Source organism: Mchenga conophoros, linkage group LG16 (assembly GCF_057382185.1).
Source record: "Mchenga conophoros isolate Kocher_MC1m ecotype Shallow Benthic linkage group LG16, M_conophoros_male_GT1.1, whole genome shotgun sequence".
NCBI classification, from domain to species: Eukaryota; Metazoa; Chordata; class Actinopteri; order Cichliformes; family Cichlidae; genus Mchenga; species Mchenga conophoros.
Genome location: NC_140541.1, coordinates 3544926 through 3571752, shown reverse-complemented (window position 1 = coordinate 3571752; position 26827 = coordinate 3544926). Strand labels below are relative to the sequence as shown.

General features: G+C 44.7%; 1 protein-coding gene across 3 annotated transcripts in view; it reads right to left on the bottom strand.

Annotated features, from left to right (window-relative positions):
- The window catches only part of kalrna (kalirin RhoGEF kinase a), a 152918-nt gene that overhangs the window by 5489 nt on the left and 120602 nt on the right, over positions 1 to 26827 (bottom strand). For 2 of the 3 annotated variants that reach the window (XM_085250372.1, XM_085250371.1), the window contains exons 41-63: positions 22626 to 22829; positions 21382 to 21467; positions 20320 to 20463; positions 19744 to 19839; positions 17998 to 18116; positions 17041 to 17107; positions 16829 to 16932; positions 16685 to 16754; positions 16496 to 16582; positions 16199 to 16291; positions 15680 to 15730; positions 15504 to 15581; positions 15209 to 15394; positions 14631 to 14802; positions 13953 to 14164; positions 12538 to 12809; positions 9786 to 9948; positions 2622 to 2684; positions 2380 to 2407; positions 1784 to 1946; positions 772 to 893; positions 557 to 688; positions 319 to 480 (exon numbers count right to left, since the gene is read on the bottom strand). In XM_085250372.1, coding sequence (XP_085106498.1) covers positions 319 to 480; positions 557 to 688; positions 772 to 893; positions 1784 to 1946; positions 2380 to 2407; positions 2622 to 2684; positions 9786 to 9948; positions 12538 to 12809; positions 13953 to 14164; positions 14631 to 14802; positions 15209 to 15394; positions 15504 to 15581; positions 15680 to 15730; positions 16199 to 16291; positions 16496 to 16582; positions 16685 to 16754; positions 16829 to 16932; positions 17041 to 17107; positions 17998 to 18116; positions 19744 to 19839; positions 20320 to 20463; positions 21382 to 21467; positions 22626 to 22829 — 2874 coding nt within the window. The remainder of the gene's footprint in view (positions 1 to 318; positions 481 to 556; positions 689 to 771; positions 894 to 1783; positions 1947 to 2379; positions 2408 to 2621; positions 2685 to 9785; positions 9949 to 12537; positions 12810 to 13952; positions 14165 to 14630; positions 14803 to 15208; positions 15395 to 15503; positions 15582 to 15679; positions 15731 to 16198; positions 16292 to 16495; positions 16583 to 16684; positions 16755 to 16828; positions 16933 to 17040; positions 17108 to 17997; positions 18117 to 19743; positions 19840 to 20319; positions 20464 to 21381; positions 21468 to 22625; positions 22830 to 26827) is intronic. The other variant, XM_085250373.1, reaches the window with a different exon arrangement.

Below are 26827 nucleotides of genomic sequence, written 5' to 3'. Positions count from 1 at the left end.
CCTTTCTGGACTGAAAAGCTCACAGCCAGATCAGCGCTCAAGCTTTATGAGTCTGTGGAATCAGGACTTACCCGAGGCTCACCTGCCTGCCCACTCTCCAGCAAACAACCTTCTTCATTTACTCCTCTCTACTGTGATATATTTCCAGGGGTGGAGTGTGTCATACTCTCACCAGCTGATGGCAAATTCAATTTCAAATCTTTGAGATTTTAAAACTGTTCACCTTCAGGTCTAGGATGCATTCAAGGATACCTTTTGGTATCCTTGAATGCATCCTCATGCATTTACTTTTCTTTGTTAAGAGCACGTGCGACTTACTGCTGCTGGCTAGTGTGACCATATTTGAGGGCTCCGATGGTGGGCCGACACCCCAGCGGTTGGAGGCCCGAACTCTGAACTGATAGTGACCTCCGGGGATCAGAGAGTCGATCTGCACACATTCCTCCCTGCTGCTGGCCACCTGCTGCCACAGGAACGAGTCTGTGAGTGAAAGAGGAGGAAAGGTCAGTCTGTTTGAACATCACTACAGAACAATTCCAGTGGCTAATACACAGACCTTCCTGTCTGTACTCCACAGTGTAGCTGCTGACAGTACAGTGGGCAGATGAAGGTGGGGGCAGCCAGTGGATCATCACCGCTGTGCTGCTGGCCTCCTGAGCCACAGGTCTCACTGGGGCTGCTGGGATACCTGCAAGCCAAGACAAAAATAGTCAACCCCAAATCAACAGTAACCGTCTCAAATGGTCCTCAGTGTTAATCAAAGTGCAACACCTTGGACTTTGATGGAGGCAGAGGAGGATGCAGTGCCGTGGTCATTAACAGCAACACAGGTGTAGATTCCTGTATCCTGAGGCATCAGATTACAGACTTTCAACAAGATGTCACCTGTATCCCTGCACAGTGCGTAGGAGTATGGAGAGAGGAGGAAAGATCAAAAGGCTGCACTCATAGAGGGTACTACTTATAGTGGTGTGAAGACGTGTTTGCCCCCTTCCTGATTTCCTGTGTGAAAAAATAATTGGCATCCGATCACATCTGGCGTAAAAGTAACACAGCATTTCTGAAAAGGAACATCGTACCAACAGTAAACCATGGTAGTGGGAGTGTAATTGTCTGTGGCTGTTTTGCTGCTGTGGAAAATGGAACCATGACTTCTGCTGTCTGAAGGAGAACATCTGGCCACCTCTTTGTGACCTCTAGGTGAAGTGCCCTTGAGTTCTGCAGCAGGACGGTGATCCAAAGCAGCAAGTCCACCTCTGAATGGCTTAAGAAAAGCAAAATGAAGACTTTGGAGTGGCCTAGCCAAAGTCCTGATCTGAATCTGACTGAGGAGCTGTGGCATGAGGCTGTTCGTGCTTGAAAACCCTCCGATGGCTCAATTACAATTATTCTACAAGCATCAGTGGGCCAAAATTCCTCCAACACGATGCAAAAGACTCACTGCCAAACGTTCAGTTGATTGTAGTTGTTGCTGCTTAGTTACTAGGTTTTTCACACATGGCCATGAGGGTTTAGTCTTTTTCCCTTAATAAACACCTTCATTTAGAAACTGCATTTTGTTTTTACTTGTGTGAGTTTTGTCTGATATTTAAATCTGGTTGATGATCGGAAACACATAGAAATCAGGAAGGGGGTGAACACTTTTACACCACTGTATGTTTAAAAGTCAAAACACTGAAGGAGAAGCAGGTGAGGAAAAACAAGAATCTGAATGCAGCATTGAAATGGTCCTCTGGAAAGCCTTCATGGACACATCTGGTGTTCCTCGTGGTCTCTTTGTTACCTGATGTCTATGGTGAAGCGGCTGTTGTTGGTCACTGGATTCTGGTCGGGGCCCTTCAGAGTGACTGAAGGTTTAGGCCGTCCTGAGACTTTACAGCAGAGGACTACGGTCTCTCCGAATGCACATACCACATCTGACAGTGGGACCAAGAACTCTGGAGCCACTGCACACAGAAAACGCATCACAAACCACGTTCCCCTCAGCTCTTAGTTAAAATGTCCACAGTTTATCACGTTGTTGTTTCTGAGCGAAGGCATGTGTGACCTCAAGCATTCTCAGCTCAGTTCTGTAGTTTCTGGGAACAGTTCAAACCTCTCTCATGTATTCAGAAGGAATTGTTGCATTGCTGTTATACTGCATTAGCATAAATAATGACCAGTTTTGCCAAATCACTCGATTCAGATCAGAATAATCAGGCTGATTCTAGCACATCATTTATTACCAGGTTTGCTGCTGTTCCAGACTGACATAGGAGTTGGGGCTTCTTGTACTCCCGTGGTAGTGAAAAGCATTTGGAAGCCTCTTGGCTTTGTCACACAACTTATTCAATGAATAAATAAATGTAATTTGCATTAACTGCCTTATGTATGTCTCACCTTCCTGGATGAAGTTTGGGTTCAGAAGCTGGAAAATAATTAGATGTGGATTAGTTTTCAGCATATATGAAGCAGTATTATATAAAATGAATTTATACATAATAGTTCCAGATTTTAAACTTCTTAAATTCTCTCACATTTGTCTCCAACACAGTGTTTGTCTAATGCTGATATAATAATTCAATAGAAAAGTATTCAACACCGAGTCAGAGATCTTTTCAATGAAAATGAACAGCTGGTACCTCCATGCCCGTCTTTGGGTCAATGTCATCACCACAATCTGAATCATCTGAAGTTTGGACCTCCTGGTGGAGGAAGAAACAAGGGAAAAGAATAAAAGGGGAATGGAGGCACATAAAAGTCAAAGGTAAGAGAATGGAGATGGGACATAAAAAAGGTGAAACATGTACAAAAACAAGGAAAACGGGAACGACAGGAGGAAAGAGTACGAGAGGGGACAGATGCAGACGAAGTTGAGCAGAACCAAAACAGAAAAAATGATGTCAAATATGAAAAGAGATGAAAGAGAACAAAGGAAAGATTCTGAGAATATGAGAAAAAATGAGAGCAAAACAGTGGCTACAGTGGACACTTCAGATCCTACTCACCTGAGAGTCCTTTTGGATTTTTCTGACACACTGTAAAACTGCCACCATTTGTCTTTCCATTAAGTGATAATTAGAAGTTTTGAGGCTACTAATCAGTCCTTTAAGACTGTAAATCTAACCTTATCACCAGAAAATGTTCAAACTGTTAAACCTGCGATAAGCCAAAATCTTTGGTTGGGGAGTGCAGTACGACTCTTAGAATGATTCGCTACCTTATCGTGGTGGAGGGGTGTGCGTGTCCCAGGGATTCTAGAGGCTATGTTCTCGGGAGGCTTTGCCTCCTATTAGGGTCTCCAATGGCAAACTGGCAAACTGGGTCATGCATTAGTACATGGGGCCCGACTGGCCACAGCCTGAGAGGGACACGGGCCCATCCTCCTGTAGGCCCACCACCCACAGGAAGGTCAGGTTCAATAAGTGGAGGCCCTGGCGGACCGATCCCTGGCTACCAAGACTAGCAATTAGGAGAATGTCACTGGCGGGGAAGGAGCCTGAGTTAGTGCGTAAGGTTGAGCGGTACTGGCTAGGTATAGTCAGGCTCACCTCAACGCACGGCTTGGAACTAGTCTCCTGGAGAAGGGCTGGACTCTGTCTCAGTCATGAGTTGCCCTTGGTGAAAGATGCTGGGTGAGTATCCTAGTATCCCCTTTGGCTTGCTGCCTGTACTATGGTGTTTCTCTTGGTGGACGAGAGGGTTTGTTCCCTGCACCTTTGGGTCGGAGAATGTGTCCTGACTGTCGTCTGTGCTTATGCGCTGGACGACGGTTCAGAGCACCCAGCTTTCTTGGAGTCCCTGGGCAGCGTGCTCAAGGATGCTCCACCTGTGGACTTTGCTGTACTACTGGGAAACTTCAACGTTCATGTGGGCAACAACAGTGAGATCTGAACCCGAGCAGCATTTTGTTGTTGTTTGTCAATAATGAACACCATGTCTGAACTTAAGGGTGTCTATAAGTATATATGGCACTAGGACGTCCTATCGGGCTTGGTTAGCCCGTGGGACTTCGGAGGCAGCTGATAGGTACCAACAGGCCAAGCGGAACATGGCTTGGGCAGTAGCTGAAGCAAAAATTTGGGTGTGGGAGGAGTTCGGAGATGCCGTGGAAAAAGACATGCGGATGGCCTCAAAGAGATTATGGCAAATGGCCAGGCGACTCAGGAGGGGAAAGTGGTGCTCTACCTGCACTGTGTATAGTGCGGGTGGAGCGCTGCTGACTTCAACTGAGAACATTGTCGGGCGGCTGGAATACTTCGAGGATCTTCTTTATCCCACTGGCATGTCTTCCGTGGAGGAAGCAGACTCTGGGGACAAGGCTTCTTTCTCCGCAGGTGAGGTCACTGAGGCTCCTTGGTGGCAGGGCCCCTGAGGGATGAGGTTCGCCCTGAATTCCTGAAGGCTCTGAATGTTATAGGGCTGTCTTGATTGACAATCCTCTACAATGCTGCGTGAAAATCAGGGGCGGTACCTCTGGATTTGCAGACCAGGGTGGTGGTTCCCATCTTTAAGAAGGTTGTGTTTCAACTATAGGAGGATCACACACACTCAGCTTTGCTGGGAAAGTCTATGCCAGGTGTTGGAAAAGAAAGTTCATCCATTAGTCAAACCTCGGATACAGGAGGAACAATGCAGTTTTCGTCTTGGTTGTGGAACACTGGACCAGCTCTTTACCCACTCAATGATATTTGAGGGTGCATGGGAGTTTGCCCAACCAGTCTAAATGTGCTTTGTGGACTTGGAGAAGGAACTCAACCGTGTCCCTCAGAGTGTGCTATGGGAGGTGCTACGGGAGTATGGGGTGTCTGACCCATTGCTACAGGCCATTTGATCCTTAAACAGCCGTTGCAAGAGCTTGGTCCGCATAGCCATAAGCAATAAGTAATCGTTTCCGGTGAGTGATAGACTCTGCCCATTGTCACAGATTCTGTTCGTAATCTTTATGGACAGAATTTCTAGGTGGAGCCAAGTGGCGGAGGGCTTTCATTTGGGTCGTCTGAGAATCTCATTTCTGCTTTTCACAGATGATGTGGTTCTGTTGGCTTCATTGGGTGATGGCCTCCAACTTGCACTTGAATGGTTCACAGGCGAATCTGAAGCGGTGGGAATGAGAACCAGCACCTCCAAGTGTGAGGCCATGGTCCTAAGCTGGAAAAGGGTGGAGTGCCCACTCCTGGTCAGGGAAGAGCTCCTACCCTGAGTGGAGGAGTTTAAGTATCTCGGGGTCTTGCTTATGAGTGACGGGAGAAGGGAGATCAACAGGGTGGTGATTAGTGCTGTGGCTACAGTGATGCAGAAAAAAGCGAAGCTCTCAATTTACCGGTCGATCTATGTCCCTACCCTCACCCTATGGTCACGAGCTGTGCGTAGTGATCAAAAGAATATGATCGCGGAGAAAAGTGGCAGTAATGAGCTTCCTCCGTAGGGTGGATGGCCTCTCCCTTACTGATAGGGTGAGGAGTTCGGCCATCCAGGAGGTGTTCAACATTGAAAGGAGCCAGCTGAGGTGGTTCGGGCATCTGACATGGATGCCTCCTGGGCGCCTCCTGGGCGAGGTGTTCTGGGCATGCCCCACCAGCAGGCGGCCCCCCCAGGGCAGAACCAGGACACGCTGGAGAGATTATATCTCTCGGCTGGCCTGGGAAGGCCTTGGTGTTCCCCTGGACAAGCTAGAGGAGGTGGATGGGGAGGAGGAGTCCTGGGCTTCTCTGCTTAGGCTGCTGCCTCCACGACCCAGCTTCAGATAAGCGGAAGAAGATCGATGGATGGATCCTAGAGTATCTGTCTTCATAAGATTATTATAACGCTAGATATATATACAAAAGGACAATGTATATCTGATATGTTAAGTCTCTCAAAAAGAGATTGCATCTGTGATTATGACTGCAGCCTGTGGCTGATGATTACTCAAGACTTTGGCTGTGCTATTATTCTTATTGCTGCAGCATAAGTTGCATGGTTGTAATACATATACATGCAACAGCTCCGTTTTGATTATACTATGTTAATAAGAAAAATTCTTTCATAAAATCACTGCATCTTCCAACAGTCTTGCATAGACATACAGTATTCACAGCACCACACACTGAACCACAGCTGAAGTCTATATCCAGCCACAGCCTACATCCAGCCACAGCCAACAAGATCAACTGCAGCTGTTCACTGATTGGAGACGCAGTTTTTTCACTGTTCACTGGAGATCAGCTTTTTAAAATGAATGAGGAGCATTAAATGCAACACAAAGTGTCACATGACGTATCCAATTGTGCTAAAACCAGGAATTAAAAAAATAGAAGCTTAAAATTAAGTTGCCAAATGAATCATATAAGAATTGTTTTTGGACATCACCAAACGCTGTTTCCTCTCCTGAGATGCTCTGCTATGTGTTTAGTGCAGTTGCTGTTTGATTGTGGATTTCTCTGTCTTCAGTTTCGCCTTCAGTAAAATGAAAAACATCTGGTTGGGTTGGCGATTAAAGGTAATTTCAGTGCAATTAGAAACTTGGTTTGCTTTTGCAGTATGCTTTGAGTCAGTCACACTGTGTGAGTATTGCCCTGTACACTTCAGATTTCATCATGCCACTTCAATGAGCAAGCACATCATTATTTAACAGTGGTAACCTGGTTTCACTTGTCCATGCCATAAGATTGCCCGTACCATGGCAGAGGATGTGATATACTTCAAATCATGAGCTATTCCTCATCTTCCCAAAGGTGGTGACCTTGGCACACTATGTGCCTCAGCATTTCACGACTGGACTTCTTGCACAGGTGGTGTCCTATCACTGTAGCACACTGAAACTTACAGAGCGGATCATTCTTTTACAAAGTCTACATTCCTAGGTGCTTGATTTCATACACCTGTAGCCATGGCAGTGATTGGAACACCTGGAATTCATGATTTGGATGAGTGAGTGAATACTTCTGGCAGTATGTGCATATGGGTTAAAGTGGGATTTGATAGGCATAGAGACTGTAAGAGCAGCTGTAGTGGTTGCATGTGCGGAAAACAAATAAGTCAGACTAATTTCTAATGTGAGCACAAGTATATTTTGTATAAAGGCTGTGACCAGCTAAAATTCACTGCTCTTTATGGATTTAGCCAACTGACTTCAACAAGGTCTAAGTAGATATTACAAAGGGGAAAATAATGATGCTGAATTTCTTTGCAAGATTGCTCCCAAAGAAACGGATGGTTTCTAATTTAAATGGTAGTTTCATTTTAATGGAGAGAGAATATCAACCAAAATTCCAGAAAAACACATGAAAGTCATAAATTGATCTGTAACTGACTGAAATAAGTAATTGATCCCCTACAACTCAGAATTTTCAATGAAGAGAAATCCTTAATATGAACCAAGTAACAACATCCCCACGGTCGAGTACGGAGGTGGACACACTGCTCTGGGCAGTGGAGTGCAGATGGAAACGAGCCACACACACAAGCAAAGACATCGTCCTCCGCTTGTTAGCAAGATAAACTGGATCTGTACTCCACATGGGCAGTCTTACCTTTCTGCACTCCTTCCTGACAGGAGATTTGTGAAATATCATTACGTTTATTGTTAAAGAAATAAATATATAACCAGAAAAATATTTATTATTAGCTGAAAAAATAAGTCATGGAAGTATTTTTCTGCTTAACACCGAGAAGACCAAGGAGCTCATCGTGGACTACAGGAGGAATGCTGACCCACATCCACCCATCCACATTAAGGGGACGGCTGTGGAGCGTGTGAGCAGCTTCAAGTTCCTGGGAGTCCACATCTCCGAGGATCTCACCTGGACGACCAACTGCTCCAAGCTGGTCAAGAAGGCTCACCAGCGCCTCTTCTTCTTGAGGACTCTGAGGAAGAACCACCTGTCCTCAGACATCCTGGTGAACTTCTATCGCTGCACCATCGAGAGCATCCTGACCAACTGTATAACAGTCTGGTACGGGAACTGCTCTGCCTCGGACCGGAAGGCGTTGCAGAGGGTCGTGAAAACTGCCCAGCGCATCGCCGGAGCACCACTTCCTGCCATAAAAGACATCTACAGGAAGCGGTGTCTGAAAAGGGCTGGGAAAATCATCAGAGACCCCAGTCACCCATCACATGGACTCTTCACCCTCCTGCCCTCTGGGAGGCGCCACAGGAGCCTCCGGACTAAGACCACCAGGTACCGGAACAGCTTCTTCCCCACAGCTGTCAGACTCCTGAACTCTGCCTCCTGACATCTGACCCACGTTAACTCATGGACTGAACATACACACCCCCACAATGGACAACTGTACCCTCAAACACACAATAATAACATGGACTGAACCACCACTCACAACCACTAGCACTTTATATAGCCTCTGTAGAAACTATCTACACCCTCACTTACCTTAACTGCACTACTGTATAGCTCTGTGTAAATAATCATTCTGTACATTCGATAATTTTTAACCCTACAACTGTTTACAACTTGCATAGTTCCCATTTCTGTATAGCTGTATATCTCAGATTCCTGTAAAGTTATTTATTTCATATTCTGTATAGTTTTTCATATTTATATCCTGTTCATATCCTGTACATAGCTTGTACTCACTACAGCCTGTACATACTTATAGTTATAGAATATTCACAACATACTTCATACCGTGTACATTATAACATACCATAATAGACCCATTTCTGTAATATACTCACATATCTATATTATTGCTAATATATATTGTAATATATCTATATCACTAAAGCACTTCTGGATGGATGCAAACTGCATTTCGTTGCCCTGTACCTGTGCATGTGCAATGACAATAAAGTTGAATTCTATTCTATTCTATTTTTCAAACCATTCCTTTAGGAAACAAACACCTTACAACACATCAGTGTTTAAAAGATTAACATTACTGCTACACATGTTTGAGCTCATTCTGAATACTTTATGTCTATATTATATTTAAAATGTCTAGTTTTTCAGCCTAATGATAACTTCCTCTTTCACAGTGAAAAGCTCAAGTTTCATTTGTTACAAAATAAAGAGGCTGCAGACCTCAAAAGGCCATGAAACTGCTGGCAGTTCAAACTAACCAACGAGTTTTTAGCCTCTGAATGGATGATTATGTATAACACCTGCTGCCATTCCTCAACAGTTAATACAAAATTTGGGGGAAAAATCTTTGAATTAAAGCAACTTTTAGAAGCTAATACTGGGTAATGTAGCATAAATGAACATGCTAATGTGCAGAGCAGAATATGCTAAAGCTCTAAATATCTATATAGTTATATATATTATATATAGAGCTCTTTATAACTCTTCAATACTGCACATGACTGACAGTTTACCTGTGATGTATGTTTGGCTTCCTGCATATCCAGTTACCACTCCAAGAAAATCTTTAACAGTATGTCACTCCTGGTCTTTTGACTGAATTCTGAGTCAATCATTTGTTCCAAAGATTCCACAAAATATCCCAGTCAGTCTCTCCCACAATGCAATGCTCGAGATTTTGTCGATGGCAGTAATTGTGCTACTCTGTAACGCCATCAGCTGCAGCCAGTAAGGGTTTTTAATAGAGAAATCGTGGTCCCGTAGGACAGACGTGATCCAAGAAATAAAACCGATCAGTCTGAATTCATGCGTCATGCAGGTTGAGAACCACTCCTGGAGTCCCACTGAGACACATCCACCTGTGTGTGTGTCTACAGGTGTCTGCACACACGCACACATACTGAGGTTAGGACAAAGAACATAAACCGAGTGGGGCGGTGGAGGCGAGGGGTTTTGGCACACACATAACATCACCAGTGCGCACCGTCGGCCTGCTTTACTCACTTTGCCTTTCACCACAGGGTCGGACGAGGCGAACGGGGTAGGAGGAGTGATTTCTTTGGGCTTACGGAGAAGGCCATTCTCCTGACCTTTGACCCCTACTGAGAAGGCATCCTTGTCTTCAGCGCGCTTCCTGGCACGCAGTGTGTTCCACGACAGAGACTTCCTGTACAGTATGGGAACAACAAACATCAACCAGCCAATCAAAGTGAAGCTCAGAGGTGTCCAGCTGAGTCTGGCTGCAGCAGCAACGTACCTGTCAGGTTGCTATGGTGACAGCTTATGACATGACGTAATGCTTCATAAGGTGAATAGATACAGACAAGACCACAATAGTATCGATAAATTATCTATTGGGGTTTGAACTTTTGTCATCTTGGACTTGTTGTTTTCAGTTTATGAGTTATTGTAAGACTGAAAGATGTTTACATACATTTGGAAATCTTTTAGGAAGTACCCGAAGCATCCCAAAACTGCTCTTCTGGATGTTAGCCTCCAACAAAGCAAAAATACATTCTCTACAAACAAGACAATGTAGGCTACTGCAATAACCAAAACAAACAAAAAACACTTTTCAACAGAAAGAATGGCTGTACACCTCGAGTCTGAGAAAATCCAGACAGGACCAGTGCCTGAATCTGCAGCCAGACTCTTCTGGTTCATGAAGACGAACATTAGAGCAGATGACAGAGAGTTCGGACTTTATTGACACAGCTGGACTTCTATGTACAAGAATTAGTGCAATGATGTTTTTAATTTGTTAAATTCAATCTTTTATAGTTCCTGTAAACTTTAAATACATAGTTATGATTAGTAGGACTTCCCGTCCACGTCGATGCGATGCAGCTTAAAAAGGAAAGTTACATAAATCTCTTTTGTTCACCTCTAACCTTGTGTTAGTCATTTTGATTTATTCCAGTGCAAAGTTAGCTCAACTCCTAAAAACACATCAAGGCGAAAAAGCAGCTGAGAATAAACCACAGTTATTCTCTGAGAAGATTTTAAAGGCTTTACAGTTTGTTCAGTTACCAAATGCTGCTACATTTATTCAAAGCTCTGAAGTTTAAACCACTTAAGTTTAGAGTTTGTAGCTTCTGTGGAGTGTCAAACCGTGAGGTTAGTGAAAACTGAAACGAAACAAATCAAATGTAACAACATACACAAAAAGCTGAAATTAACCAAACAGGAACAAAACGCTGTAAAGGGTTTATATACCTGAATCTACAGTGTGGCTGTGGGGATTTTTGGTTCTTGGCATTAAAACCTTGACAGAAATCTTTCATCTAGAAACTTCCCAATAAGCAGAGCTGGAATCAGCACAAAGTCTGCTTGGATGACAACTTTGAACTAGTCTGATATTTCTGTGTCCATGAACTTCTTTCTCTCCTGTACACCAACCTAAACAATGCTGACACGTCTCAGGTTGGACTCAAAGTGGTATTCTGTACAGTAGTATTTCTATGTATGTATTTCAGCTTCAGGTGTGGATATGAGATCGCCGTCGTTACTTCTTCACGTTCTGCTAATATCTGTTGATAGTTACATTTATTTTTGTCACAAAAACGTGTCTCTGTGATGATGTTTGGCTCATTTTAAGAGAGCTTTACTTCTAAAATGGTATAACAGTGCAACACACATGCAGGCAGACACTCGGGTTCACATTTGCTGTTGTGGTTTATTTACAAATATTAAAAACTACTACAAACCGTCACCCATCATCAGCCAAATGTCAAATAAAACATCTTCACCTTGACACCGCTTTGTTAACTCGTGCTCAAGTCCAAAAGGTTTATTTAACAAATTTAAAATCAGTATTATTAATAGACTACCAAGAGTACAACGCTGACCTTGCCACCAAACATATTGCACAGCCTGACTTCATTCATATTTTTCTTGTCATAAATAGTGCAAAAGGTTTTTTTTAGATAAAAAACAAAACAAAAACAAACAAACAAAACAAAAACAGGAATGTTGTAGAGCCTCAGTCAATGTTTTTACTCTGTACAGTGAACTGCCAACATAAATTCAACACAAAAAAAGAATTAAATACAACTTTGTCCGTGGAATAAAATAATTATTAGTAGGGCAGCAACAATAAGAGGAATAAACAAACATCTGTGAGGAGAACAGGACTGAGGCCACCGCAATGACCCAGGTGAGGTGAGGGTTTTGTTTTTTTTGTTTTTTTTACAGAAAGCAGGAAAAATTAAAAAAAAGTACAAAAACAGAAGAAAATGCAGAGTGTTAGGAACTGAAGTAAAAAGTCGGTTTTAGCTCCACACGAGTACTTTTCACTTTCTGGTTTCCAGTTAGGAACAAGGTACAAGTTTTTTCTATCCTGTCTATTTCTGTGGGAATCACCTCGAAGTTTTCAGCTGTTTTTCTTTCTTTTGTTAGTTTCAAGCCTCAAAACCTTTTTTTATTTTGCTTTTTTGTTTAAACGTCATCGCCACAGAGCCGAGAAGTGACCGGCTCAAGAAATCAAAGTCATTGCAGCAGCTTGATGGACAGTTAGAGAACAACTCTGTACCTTCAAAACAAGAAAAAACAAAGTCCAACATTTTTTTGTGTTTGCTTTTTAAACACAGGACGCAGACAGCTGAGGAGCTGGTGATGGAAACAGAGTCAGAACAAAAACATTTAGACAGACCTTTGTCAGCTTAGTCCTCTCATTCAATCCGAATACTTGGTTTCAAGCCCAACCAGAAGTGCTTCAGTCTGCAGGGAAAGATGTGCGGGGTGGGTGGGGACTTACTTGATGTTGTTGGCATCTGTTACGGCTGCTGAGAAGGAGCAAGTAGAAGAAGAGTCTTTAATGGGCTTTGTGAGCGGGCCTAAGACGTGTCCTGGCACCCAGCCCTCCGCGGCAGGCGACTGGCTGTTGGCTGGCCGGTAAACGAGGTACATGTTCTGCTGATTGGTGGCCATGACCTGAATGGTCTCTCCTTGACTGACACAGATCTCATTCTCTTTGAGCGCCGAGTAGTCCTGAGTGACCAGCATGGTGGAAGTGATGTCGTTGTTGTCCTGCAGACAGGAGGGAAGGAAAGAATGGCCGACAGGACGAGGGAAAGGAAAGGCAGAAGAAAAAGAGGAGCAGGATGGAGGAGACACAATGTGGACAATTGAGGATGAGGTTAAGGAGCGACTGTGGGCTGGATAACAGAAATGCTGTGATACAGCTGGTGTCAACCTGAGGAGGAGCAGAGGGAGTTCAGGGCTGAGGAGCAGGAGTGGAGGGAGAACAGCAGTGAACACAGGTTTCATTACTTGAATCAGCAGCACACGCTCATTTTATTAAAATCAAATTATTATTATTACGAACAATAATAATAATTAACAAAGAGGCATAACTGATCCAATACTGTGACGAGGAGATGAGGAGTGGGGAGCCGAGTCAAAACAACGAGAAGAAAAATGAACAAAAGCAGTTTAGTTGTAGTTATACTTGGTTTCAAGCCCAAACTAAGGTGCTTCATCTGTGGCTGCATTGAGCATCGTTGACACACCTGATGGTATATTAGAAACTTTATTAGATCAGCTGTTTGCAGAGAGTGCTAAACACGATCTGCAACAGCACTTAGGAGGGTGATACGTAGCCAAGGTTCTGCCCAAAGCAACGGTCTCGGCTTGCCTTCCTCCCACAGTGCCAAGTGTTCCCTATCAGTGATGCACATGCACCTGGACACGTGCATCACTGATGTTGTGTCAATGAAAACGTGATTCATCAGACTGATGTGCTGATGCTCACGTGCCCATTGTTGCCCCTATCATGGTGGAGCTATGGATCAGACCCCACGGGCCGGCCTTTATAACCAAAGCCATACCAGCTTTTACTGGTTTAACAAAGTCTGTGTCAGGTATGGAGGAACCAGGACGTATGGATGAAAACTGGGCTATTAGAACAAATCATACATGGACAAGCCGACATACACACAAACTGAACTGCTGCTACACCTGCAGTAGCCTACATTTTGACTTACAAAAGTCTGTTTAGTGCCCCAGTTTAGCGAGTGCCTGGTGCAGTCTGCAGGCTGTGCTTACATGACACCAACACAAAATTCTAAAACTAAATAACCAAAAACAAAACAATAAAATCCTCAAATTGAAAGTAAACAAATTTTAAAAAATAAAGGTAAGCTGATAATCATATAACCTGCACACACTCACCATGGAGTCAAAACACGATGAACCTCCATTAGAGGTGGAGACTTTGACTTGGCTCTTCCCCTTCTCCGTACTGCACAGGCCGACCACTGACGAGGGTCGGCTGTGAGAGGACGCGGTAGTTTGATTCCCTGAGGACGAGCGGTTTCTGGTCAGCGATGAGCTGTTGCCTCCTCCACTCTGCTGATTGTGGTAGACGATGGGTGACTGCAGAGCTGCAGACAGAAAAAGCACTTTAGATGAGGCTCATTTAAGTACAACAGGGGACATATTTCAGGACATTTTGTTATAGACACACACAAACTGCATTTCTGTTAAAGGTAAGACAGAAAACACGGGGGTCGTTATTTTTGTTTGGATGGGTTGCCTATCTTCTGGGAACGAGCTTATGGAAGTGACAGATATCAGGCTTTATCATGTTTCCACCTAAACTACTTTATGATCATGGCAGTTTTATTTTAGGTGGTGAAGGCACCACAGCCAGAAAGCAACCGTCTTCTCGTTTATGTGCCAGTTTGTACAATCATTTTTTAAAGCATGCTAGGTTAAAAATTAAAAGTAGCATCCTTAAAATTTAGGAGAAAATAACAAAAAACCTGTAACGTGCTTTCACAAACGTGAAGCTCGAGTGAAAACAAAGTAATATTCTGCTGAACACAAAGACCCTCAGTGTTTCCTCACCAGACAGGAAGTTGCTTTGAGCATCCAGGAGTTCCTGAATGTGTTGGACCCAGACCTGCTTAATGTCAACATTGGCTGCCTGCAGGGTGAAACGCTCCGATGATCCGCGACTCAGCAACACAAACTTACAGGGATCATTATCCACACTGTCCTCCAGACCCAAGTAGGATACCTGCGTGGAAAAGATAGTTTACAGTGTTAGACCAACACCATCTCACAAACCACCAGGTCCTCTCCTGCAGGAGCCTGGAGGAGGGCGTGGTTCGAGGAGCTCGCTAGGAGGTCTATGTATATTCTCATTCTTCAGTATGACCTGCTCATATACACTTCATTTAAAGCACAGTCTGCTGTGTCTTTGTGATGAACATACTGCATGCACACAAACATGGGCACAGCTTTATTGCAACCATCTACACACACGCTCCTCTGTGCTCTCCAATGATTTTGTCCAACATGATCAAATGTGGATGAAAACCTGGTTTTAAAGACTGAAGTCAGGACATGTGTGAGCTTTTGTGTTCTTCATGAGATTAAACCAGTTCACTGATCACAGACCTTTAACCCACTTTTTGTAATACCTTAATGCTCTTTTTGAACTGGTAGCCAGGTGTGGACGAGCCTTTTCTCAGCAGCTCACTGAAGATCACGATTTGCTCAAACAAGAAGACTCGTCGTTCCTTCGAGCGGGACAGGACGCCGGCGTCTTGCACCGTAACAAAAAAGGTTTCCTGCTGCAGCAGTTTGCCCTGACTGGTCAGTTTCCCCTGCAGAGAAACCAGGTTGATATAAACATTACTCTCTTAGGCTTTACAGCACGCCACACATGTCATAGTGTGTGCAGCACATGTCATTGTGAAGACCCACAAAACTTACCTCAAATCCCTGCAGCCGACCCAAATTCATCATGTCATTACACAGTTTCGGGACCTGAGACATCAAACCTACTGCTTTCTGTAAAAGTCATGGACAGAGATATTTAGATAGTTTTTCATTTGAGGAGGATGTGTCAGCACAAACATGCCGGATTGAAAAGCATTTTACATTTTTACCTCAATTTGTTCACAGTCCATTCCTGCCTTTGAGCTGTACTTCAGGAAATCCTGAGGAAGAAGAGAAGCCCAACTTTAATCAGTCTAACCAAGCTTGCTACCATCAACACTTTCATCTAATAGGAAAAACAACAAAAACAGCAAAAACGGCAAAAACAGCAAAAACGGCAAAAACAGCAAAAACAACAAAAACAGGAAAAATAGTAAAAAACAACAAAAACAGGAAAAACAGGAAAAACAGGGAAAATGGTAAAAACAGCAAAAACAACAAAAACGGCAAAAACAGGGAAACAGCAAAACAGTAAAAAGAACAAAAACAACAAAAACAGTAAAAACAACAAAAACAGTAAAAACAACAAAAACAGTTCCTCTTGGCCAAAGAAATGTTAAAGCTTCAATATGCAGAAATGTAAACGATAATGTAAAGGACAGTAAGTCAGGTTAGAGTAACATGTGGAGCACAGTTATGCTCTTTGGCATTTTCTTTTGTGATAAGGAGAGACTGTGTGTGTCTGTCACCTTCAGTAAAAGCTGGTATTTGGTGATTCTCTGGATTGGTTTGATGAGGAAGTCACTGATGGACAACCTGGACTGGATATCTTGTTGGATTCCCTGGAAGAGAAATAACCGAACTGTGTGTCCTTTTGTCCACTTCACACAAATACTCCCAATAACATCACACAAAGACAGTATCAGTCCAGATAATTGAGGGTCGTCCCTGCATTTCATATCGAGGATGAATGTAAAAGAACATTGCCGTTTAGATCACACTGCACACCTTCTGCTAATGATGAAGAGAATCAAAGCTTCACCTACATCGAAATACGTGTCGTATTCTGCCACGATGAACTCTGACTTGGGCTTATTCTGACAATAAACAACATACATGTGGAGCCTTCTCTCCTGTAAAGACAAAGAAGCTTTGATTAGAGAGCAAATCACTGGGACAGCAGAGATTATGTACTCTAGTGCGGTGACACAATCACGACACAGTGTTTATCTAACGTGTTTAATGAAGAGCTCAGGGAGGTGTTCATGGTCATCCAGGCATTTCTCCAGTTCTCCTACAAAGAAACTGACAGATAAAGATTGTTACTATCCCCTCGCCCCGTCCTTCACGCCATCATTTCCAGCCGACACTCGACTTACTCTCTGTGCCAGTCATAAATCTGGTGGATGTTCCCAAACACGATTTTGTCTTTTCCTTTCATGTCGTCTGGGACGCCCTTCTCCTCGATCCTCTTCATGAACCCCTGCAGTCAAAGTGTTGATAACTTTTGAACCCAAATGTACATTTCCTGATGCCCTTTGTTTAAATGGCAGGAGACCGCTGCACAGAATGATTCTGCAGAAGCACTCACCTCCACCACGATGCCCAGGTCTTTGACATAGTCCTTCTCTGTCTGAATCAGCTCGTTCAGAACAAACCTGTGTTAAAAAACAGCTAAGTTAACACAGAGCTCCTGTTCCTGCTGCAACAGAGGACTAGTGCCTTAGTGAATGCTTCACACTGTAAACATGGTTATTTCTTGAGGTTCCAACATCTGCCTCCATCTCACTCTCTCCTTAGGGCAGAGGTGTCCAACTCCAGGCCTCCAGAGCCGGTGTCCTACAGGTTTTAGATGTGTCCTTGACCTCCTCATCATGTCTTGAAGTTCTCCAGAGGCCTGGGAGTGAACTAATTATTTGATTCAGGCGTGCAGGGTGTCCAGGGTGAGATCTAAAACCTGCAGGACACCGGCCCCAGGAGTTGGACACCCCTGCCTTAGGGTGAAGTGGAGACTGTAATCTACTCATTGCTGTCCCTCCCGGTCACTCCCACTCTAAGCATCTTCAGCTCCGCCCCCTATAGCTTCCACATGTTTTTTGTCACTACCATGTTGCAAAGTTTCACTTTCATTCTTGCTGCTATCCTGTCACAAATCACCCCTGACACTCATCTCCACCCGCCTCCAGCCTCTTCATCTCTTGTGCACTGTCTGTTACTTGGTTGACCCCCAGCTAAACTCATCCACCTTCAATACCTGGACTCTAAGATAAGATTGACAATTCTGTCTGTAGTAAGTTACACTGAACAGAATCGAGAGTCGATGCAGAAAAGAGCTGGCAGTGATGCCAACAGATATCGCAGTGATTAGGTCAGGTGGAGCATGAAGTGCTATGGTGGAGGTGGCTTGTGCATAGCATAGCATCTGTGGACCGGATCAAGCAGTACTGAGATCAGCTGAGCTATGGCTGTGCTTTTGTTGAACAAAGGCTACCCTCCATTTTCTAAATTCGAAGCAGTTCAAAGTAGAAGAAAGAGTCGCAGTACTTACATCCGTCCTCTCATAGCTTTTGCTCTCTGCTCCTGTTCAGGGTTGCGTGGCTGAACAGGAGTGGTTTGTTCAGGCGGACAGAGGGGGGTAAACCCCGGGTACACCCCTGGTTCTAGACTCTGCAGACATGAGAGGATCAGAGTTCAGGTGATTATGTCCCACTGATTTCTATCAATATCAGTAACGTTCAGCATACTCAGATGTTGAATATGTAACAACTCCACATAATCAAACCACACAAACACGTGTGATGCCAGCAGAGGGCAGCAGGAGCTTCAAACATGCGCGCTAACAGCTGCTGTCTGTGAACACTGCAGCAGCAAACTGACACTTCTGCTTTGTTTCATTGCAAATCGTGTCTATTAGATGATAGCAGAGAGTAATCAGCTCAGCAGTAAATGTCTCTGCAAGTCTGTCTACGGAAACTCCACAGCACATACAGCATTTCATACATGCAGCAGTGAAACATTCAGAGACATGCTGGGGTCCAAAAGACACTTTTATTCTTTTATTCATTTTCCAGAAAGTTTCCTGAGATTAAAATCTGTTATTGAAGAAAGACGAGGCCAAGAAGGAACAACGTTAAAGCTTAAGCCAGCCTGTCCCAGGAGTCTCTCTACTCTGTGCCGCTCTCTCGGTTTGGATCTATTCCTCCTGTTTCTCATATTTGCCGTCTTACTATTTAGATTTTAATTGTGCACAGTTAGTGTGGAGCACCCACAATTTCTTTGTACACGTGCAATGACAATAGAGGGCTATTCTATTCTGTTCTATTCTATTCTATTGTAGAAATAGGGCAGCTTTAAAGGCCTTTCTTACTTGCTTCACTTGTGATGTCAACCTTTTATGTACAGTCTATGACAAAGACAAGTCCGGATGTTTCTGTTGTAGTACCAGGTCCACATGAACACACTGCCAGACTGTGGACCTCCATTTATCACAAACAAAAGCAGCTGAGAATGAACATGAATTTTTACCATCACTTGGTTAACAGACTACAAAGTGCTTCAAAGCTATGTTGCCAGAAGTATTCCCTCACCCATCCAACTCGCTGAACTCAGGTGTTCCAGTCTGTGCTGTGGCCACAGGTGTAGGAAAACAAGCACCTGGCGTCCAGACTGCCTCTGCCAACAGGAATGGTCGCTCTCAGGGGCTCAGTGAAGTGTACGCAGTCATGGTCGAGCACTACAGACCTCCAAACTTCATGTGAACTTCAGATAAGCTCAAGAACAGAGCATATAGAGCTTGATGGATTGGGTTTTCATGGCAGAGCATCCAAGCCTTACATGACCCAGTGCAATGCATCAGATGCAGTGGTGTAAAGCAGGCTGGACTCTAGAGCGGTGGAGACGTGTTCTGTGACTAATCACACCTCTGTCTACCATAAGAACAGCATACCAAGATGCTGTCATGCACACCGCTAAACCTTGTGGAAACCACTTTCTCAGAGTGTTCCCAGAGCGAGCTGAGGGCTGGAGGCCACCGACTCAGTCTTGCTGTCAGAGACAGTATAGTTTTCTAACTGGAGTCACATAAACCCCAGCAGGGTGAGCAGTCATCATATTAAACCCTGTGGATGTCACTCAAGTTCATACTTTTCATAACATAGTGTATTAGTGTTATTAGACAGCAGACAGGCTGGAGTGGTCGGCACATTGCGTGCCTTCACTGTGTGGACGTCACAAGTCATTTTAAAATGAACAAAGAAGAGCACCTGTTAGACCGTGCTAACTAACACACACTCACCATCTTGGTTTTAACCAGTTTCTCTATGGCGCTAACTAGCTCTGCAGCACTGGGCACCTCAGAGGAAGACTGCAGAGAGGTGAGCAAGGACGAAGACTGAGAGAGGACAGGGGGAACAGAAAGTATAGGTGTTTATTAAATATGAGAATGATAAGAAAGAAATACAGAGAAAACCAAAGAAACGAAGAGCAGGAAGGAGAGAAAATCTGTTAATCGGCAGAAGACAGCAGCTACAGATGGACACGCTCCAAGATAGGAGTGCTTGTGTGAGTGGGCGAATGAGGCATGTTGTATGTAGAACAGCGCTATATAAGAATCAGTCCGTTTACCAAACCCAGCCCCGTTTATTAGACAGCAGATCGAAGCAGACGAGCAGAACGTGGTTCAGCTGGTCACACAAAATCATCTGTTTTTATACTTTAAGCAGATCCAGCTGATCAGAGTAAACCATGAGTGTAAGTAACAGCATATTTCCCACAGGCAACACTTGTGTAATTACAGGCTGACCTAAGCCAGACCTACAGCAGCCTGTCTGGGAGCCTAACCTAAGGGAAAAACTCTGCTGGGCCGAATTACCTTGTCATCAGGATCTGATGGGTCGTTGATGATCTTCATACGGGGAGGCAGAGGGGTGTGGGCGTCTTCATCCTGCTCCTCCTCCCCACCACTCTGCATCCCAGACGTCTTAGACAGGATGTTGCCATCTCTGCTGATGACTCTCTGAGAGGAGACACACAGCATCAGCAGCTGGTTACGTACCACGTTACTGGTCCCACTGATAGTAAGATACAACATGACTGTGCCATCTATGAGCCACATATCTTTTCACTAATAAAACAATAAAGTGGCAGCTGTTCCTGGAGAGTTCAGCTCTCTATAAAACCAGTCTGACATCAAAGACAGAGCTTATTTCATTTGCAGAAGCAATGACGAATCATAGGCTCTCGTGCTTCATGGTTCGGGCTTTTAAATAAACCTCGTTAAGCAGTCGAAGCTTATTGTTTTTCCAAATCGATTTATTTCTGTGGATCCTTTCACGGTGACACTCAGTCACGTAGAGGCTCAGAAACACTGATGTTATCATATTTTTTGGCTAACACTGCGGATACAGGATAAAACGCATTCGTCCATCAGGGAGGGAGCCATGGCTGTGATCACGTTTGTCTGTGTGGGTGTTTTCGTGCGTAAGAGAAGGAAAAACTTTTCACACAAAAAGAGGAACCTCATCTATTTACCACCTGTTATGTGAATCATGTATATCTTAGGATAGCACCGACAGCAAAAGCTTTTTTGTCACATGCATTTCTGCCCCGGTTCATGACTTTCTGCAGTTTAAATAAATGACACTGTTGTGTTAGTGGAGTGTTACACCTCTCATCAGACAAAGTCAAACTTAAGACGAACAAAGTTTGAGAAAGTTTACTGAAACACGTGTGTCATATTTCAGGATAAATACAGATATATTGACATAAATGCTCACACAGCTCTGCAGTCAGTTTGTGAGTGACAGGCCAATCAGGTGAAGCTGTACCTGTTTGCATCCCAGCACCATCACACGATCTCAGCACTGGGAATGTTCAGTGCTTCAGCAGCCACAGTGTTTGTAACACAGATCAGGAAACCACCCTCAGTGCTTACCTCACCAGTGACATCATCCTGCAGGGTAAGGTCAGGCTGACCCAGGTCGATGCTCTTCCTGATTTCCTCTTTTCCTGTTCCTGGCCCTGACAACAAGTCGCAGCCAGTCAGTCACAGAATCACTTTAACACTCAAACACACACAGATGTGAAGATGTGTCAGGCATTGTGCGCACGTCTTAGTTTTCCTCTCTGCGAGTGCCGTCAGCTGAACTGTGTCCTCTGCTGTCACAGACTTGTTCACAGCTTAAACCAGTTTCTCGTCACCAGCTGCAGCGGTTTTTCACCCATTCTGTGTTCATTTTCACCACTAATCAGTGGATTACTCCAACTTAACTTCTCCTCCCACAACACTACATTTGAGCTCGGGTTTTTGGACTTCGCTGTGTTTTCTGGTTGCTGGTCTTTAACTCCTTGTTTGGAGTCCGAGGGTCATTTTTACATTACACTCTCCAAACATCCAGCAGCACCTTTTCAAAGTTCTTCAAACATTGTCATTTACAAGTGATGCTATGGAAGCCCGTTTCCGCCACAAAAAAAAAGGATCCATAACTTACAATTTCGAGTTACTTTCTCGAAATTTCGAGTTAATGTGTCGAAATTTCAATTTATTAAACTCACAATTTTGAGAAAAGCAACTTGAAATTTCGAGTTAGCGCTGCCAATCAGTAATCTACGTGAATGACGTCATTTCCTCGTTACCCAGAAGCTGAAGCCCTCAGCTACAAATGCCACAGCTAAGCTACCGGTATTACATCCAGTCGTGAATGCACAGATTGCTGAGTGTTTTCAGCCTGGCTTCAAAAATGATGAAATCCCTGTTATTAGCTGAATCACATGGTGTTGCTATCAGCAAACGTACTCGCCAAAGCGCCAATTTGTTGGGATCCGTTTTTGAGTGCGCGTTCCTCTGCACCATATGCTTCCGGGTAACAAGAAAGCGACCTCATTCAGGTATATTTTTGATTGGCAGAGCTAACTCAAAATTTCGAGAAAATAACTCCAAATTTCGAGTTATGGATACTAGCTGTTTTGTTTTTATTTAGTGGTGGAAACGGGCTTCCATACGATGCAGCTGCGAGCATGACAACGTTAAAAATAACTGAAGGAACAAATGAAAGCAGCTTTAATGTAACTGAAACCGTGTTAGCAGGAAAGCTGCTGCAGTGTAATAACAAGCTAAAGGAGAGTGGGGGTGTTTGCAGCACATTAACATGTCATCATGACCGTTTCTGCCCCTCTCACCTGGCTTCTTCTGTTTGTGATTAGGAAGTTTCTTAACAGAGCTGCCACTGAGGCGGCGGACCGGACTGGTCAGCCACTTCCTCAGAGTGTTCCCAGAGCGTTTGGGACCAGGAGAGCTGGACTGCAGGGAGCTGAGGGACGGCTGCGGCTGAAGGTTGGCCACCGATTCGGTCTTGCCGTCCGAGCCGCCAACAGAGTAGTTTTCTGAAAGGAGTCACACAACATATGATTTTTTTAAACACACACCATCTGTTATGTAACCTGTTGCTTTGACTTCAGGCTGTGTGCTCAACATACTAAAGTGATGTGTGGATTTAAGCTCTTCAACACTAATCAGTAAGTTTACACTGTAAACAACGTGACAGGGCCGTGCACTCGTATCAGAACATTTTTATTAGTCCTGTATCCAGGTAAACATCTCATTGAGATTAAAGCCTCGTTTCCGAGGGAGGCCTGGCATCGTGGCAGCAAAAGTAAACAAACAAACATACAAAGTCTTTCTTTGTCTGCAGAGTCGGTGTGTTTCTGGAAAAATATCAATCCTGCTCATCAATTTCTTTATGGTAAAAAAAGAGGAACACCTGGTCCCACTCTGCACTCAGCGTATACAGCTGATAGGGAGAAGAGCCCAGCATCATCCTGCAGTACTGACATTAATCCAACCAACACATCAGGTCTGCCTAAACGTCCTGGTCTGTGTTTGCACCACGATCCACACGTCACATCACCTGACCCAAGACTACAGTCATGTGAAATTATTTCAAATACTTCTGACAGCTATAAATATCTGCTGTGATGGGGACAAACGTGCAGGCACAGGAAAGCCAAGCTCTGTGGCAACGGACGCACTCAGAGGTCCAGATGAGCGAGTCTGTCACAAACAAGCATCTGTGCAGCAGCTGCCATGTCGCACACACACACACATGCACACACACACACATGCACACACACACATGCACACACACACACACATGCACACACACACACATGCACACACACACACGCACACACACATGCACACACACACACACGCACACACATGCACACACACACACACACATGCACACACACACACACACACATGCACACACACACATGCACACACATGCACACACACACATGCACACACACACACATGCACACACACACACATGCACACACACACACATGCACACACACACACATGCACACACACACACACGCACACACATGCACACACACACGCTCCCAGGTGGCACTCACACTCCTTCCTTTGCTGTGGTGTCACATTAGTTTTCATTTTAATCGGTTTTTGTCATTTCTATCGCTCGATCCAACTCTTCGATTTGAGCATCGAGGGTGGGACGGGAGTCTAGGACAGTCGTCAGGGTCCACCCTCGGACAGGACAGCCATTTAACAACCATTCAGATTCACAACTAAAGGTAATGTAGCATCACCAGTTAACCCTGCATGTCTTTGGACTTCGAGAGGAAGCAGACACATGAGACACGGGGAGAGTGCAAATTTGCCTGGATTCAAAGCCACAACCTTGTTGCTATGAGGTGAATATAAATGAATAAACGTACACATGGTCTTTTGGTTGTGCTTCCTGTCGTATTCATCTTGTACAGCCAGAAACATCAGACTGTGTGAATGACTTGAAGAATAAATAGCAGTCACGCGTCAGGAGTTGCTGCATCAGCTGCTCTCACACACACAGCTGGCAGCAATGGGTAGAGGCTGTATGTGCCAGATTCCCACAGGAGCTGAAGGAGGGTTAAAGGTCAGGGGTCTCCTGAGGTGTTCTGCTGTAGCATAGGAGCTAAGTTAAGAGATTGGAGGAAGAAAAACTCCTATCTGGTATTTGAATGTGTCATATTTATACACAAGCAGGCTGTTTCTGGGCTGCAGACGCTAAAACATGTGACAACATGTCACAATCACAGATATTACATCAGACCTCAGTACGACCAACAGCGTGCAACAGCGCACACTAACATACACACTGCTGTTGAGTGTACGGTTCAGTGAGCACTGTGGATCAGGCTGAATGAAACATTCAATCTATTTGTAGATCTGGATCAAAATAGTTATAGTTTGGAAACAGAAGGTTGGGTGTGACGTGGTCAAACATCCTCATACGTGCTAATGAAACCCAAGTTTCAATCTCAGAAGTGTTTGCTTCTCACAGCAGTACAACACACAGGGTGTGGTTGCACGATCTGATATCCTCGTGTTGGTGTTGTTCCCAGATCATCATAGTAAATGTTGCTCCAGGATCAACATTGCAAGTGACCAATCAGAATGTTGTGACGTCATACTTTTGCGACTTCGGGAAAAACCGGCGTAAAACAAAAAACTGTACTTAAGCTGCGAGAAACCGCCTCTGTCCGCCGATCAACGGACCCTGACCCTGACCCGTTAATAAACAGTAAGCAGAACTGATATTGTCCTTGCAACATTGGAATTTCAGAAATGCACGAATGGCTTGGCGCACAAAAGAATAACGTCACAACAATGTGATTGGTCACTTGCAATGTTGAACCTGGAACAACATTTTCATGATGGTCTGGGAACAACACCAACACGAGGATATCAGATCATCCGGGTGTGGTTAGCCAGCCAGCTGCTCACTAACCACAAAACACTGATTGCAGTTCACTTCACAGCCGTGGTGTCATCAGGAACAAAGGTGTTCTGGCCGTTACAGCGAGATATTTGAAAGCAGCTAAAGCCATCATGTTTATTTTACAGCAAACGTGACTACATTGCAGCTCTAACACAGTCCTGTGGGACAAAGATCTTCTTCCTGAAGTCACCCAGCGAGCAGAGACAGTGTGGGTTGGGGAGTGTGTACTGGAGGTTATTTAACTTGTTATTTGAGATAACTGTTAAACACAGGAGCCAAGGTCACCTGCTGCAGCGGGGCAGCAGTTTCTCTCTGAGAGAAACGCGGCGGCGCTGGAACTTTGCTACGTTTATAGCTTTGGTCAGTGTGCATGCACAAGCTCCACTCTGACCACTCATCACTGCTGTAGGATAACGAGCCCAAACGGTCACCTGACCTCGACCTCACTGAACAGTTAAGAGGACACTTAATGACATCACTCCAAGTGCTGTGGGGCAAAGTCAGTCATGTGTTTCTGAAGAGTCACAGCTCACCTCCTCACCTTTGTGTCTCAGCACAATCAGTGCTCGTCACCGGGTGACCTTAGCATGTGGTTAACCACAGAAACCTGTTATGGACTTGAGTGCACGCACACACACACACACACACACACACACACACACACCTCAGTGTGCTGCTGTCAGCTGAATAGTCAACAGGAACAGGTGGTAAAGGAGTATAACACACAGCAAACACACAGCAGCATGACAAAGAGAGGACAGATAAGCCTGCATTACAATTTATTCGGCATTTCCGTCCAGACTGTGTAAGATACAGCTAGACTGCTTCAGCTGTTTTTACATATAAAGCCGAGAACTTAAGGCCAGCTGAAGCAGAGATGTGCTAGTTGCTTAAATGCTAGAGCTCATCATGCACACTGATGTTTCTAAAGGAACAAGAAAAGCACAGTGGGGGGGACTGTGGAGAAGGCAAACGAACTCAACAACTTCTTCAACAGGTTTGACCAGCCCACAACCCCCCCACCCTCACCCTCACCTTCACTACAGAGTCCTCTCCCCACTCTCCTGCCTCCCTCGCTTCCCCCCCTTCCTGACACCATGACACCCCCCTCCTCCAATCCCTCTCTCAGCAGCAAGACATCTCCCCCCCTCCCCTCCTCCCAAACATCTCCCAGTGTCACAGTGGATCAGGTCAGGAGACAACTGAGGAAGCTTCGCCCCAGAAAGGCAGCAGGCCCAGACAAGGTGTGTCCTAGGATGCTAAAGGCGTGTGCTGCTGAACTTGGGGAGCCGCTACAACGAGTCTTCAACCTTAGTCTGCGACTGGGGAGAGTGCCCGCCCTATGGAAGACATCCTGCATCGTCCCAGTCCCCAAAAAGAACCGGCCTAATGAGCTGAATGACTTCCGACCGGTGGCACTGACGTCACATCTTATGAAGACTCTAGAGCGGCTCTTCCTCAACCTCCTCCGACCACAGGTACAACATGCCCAGGACCCACTACAGTTTGCATACAAGGCGGGTGTCGGAGTGGAGGATGCCATCCTGTACCTCCTACACAGAGCCCACTCACACCTGGATGGGGGAAAAGGCA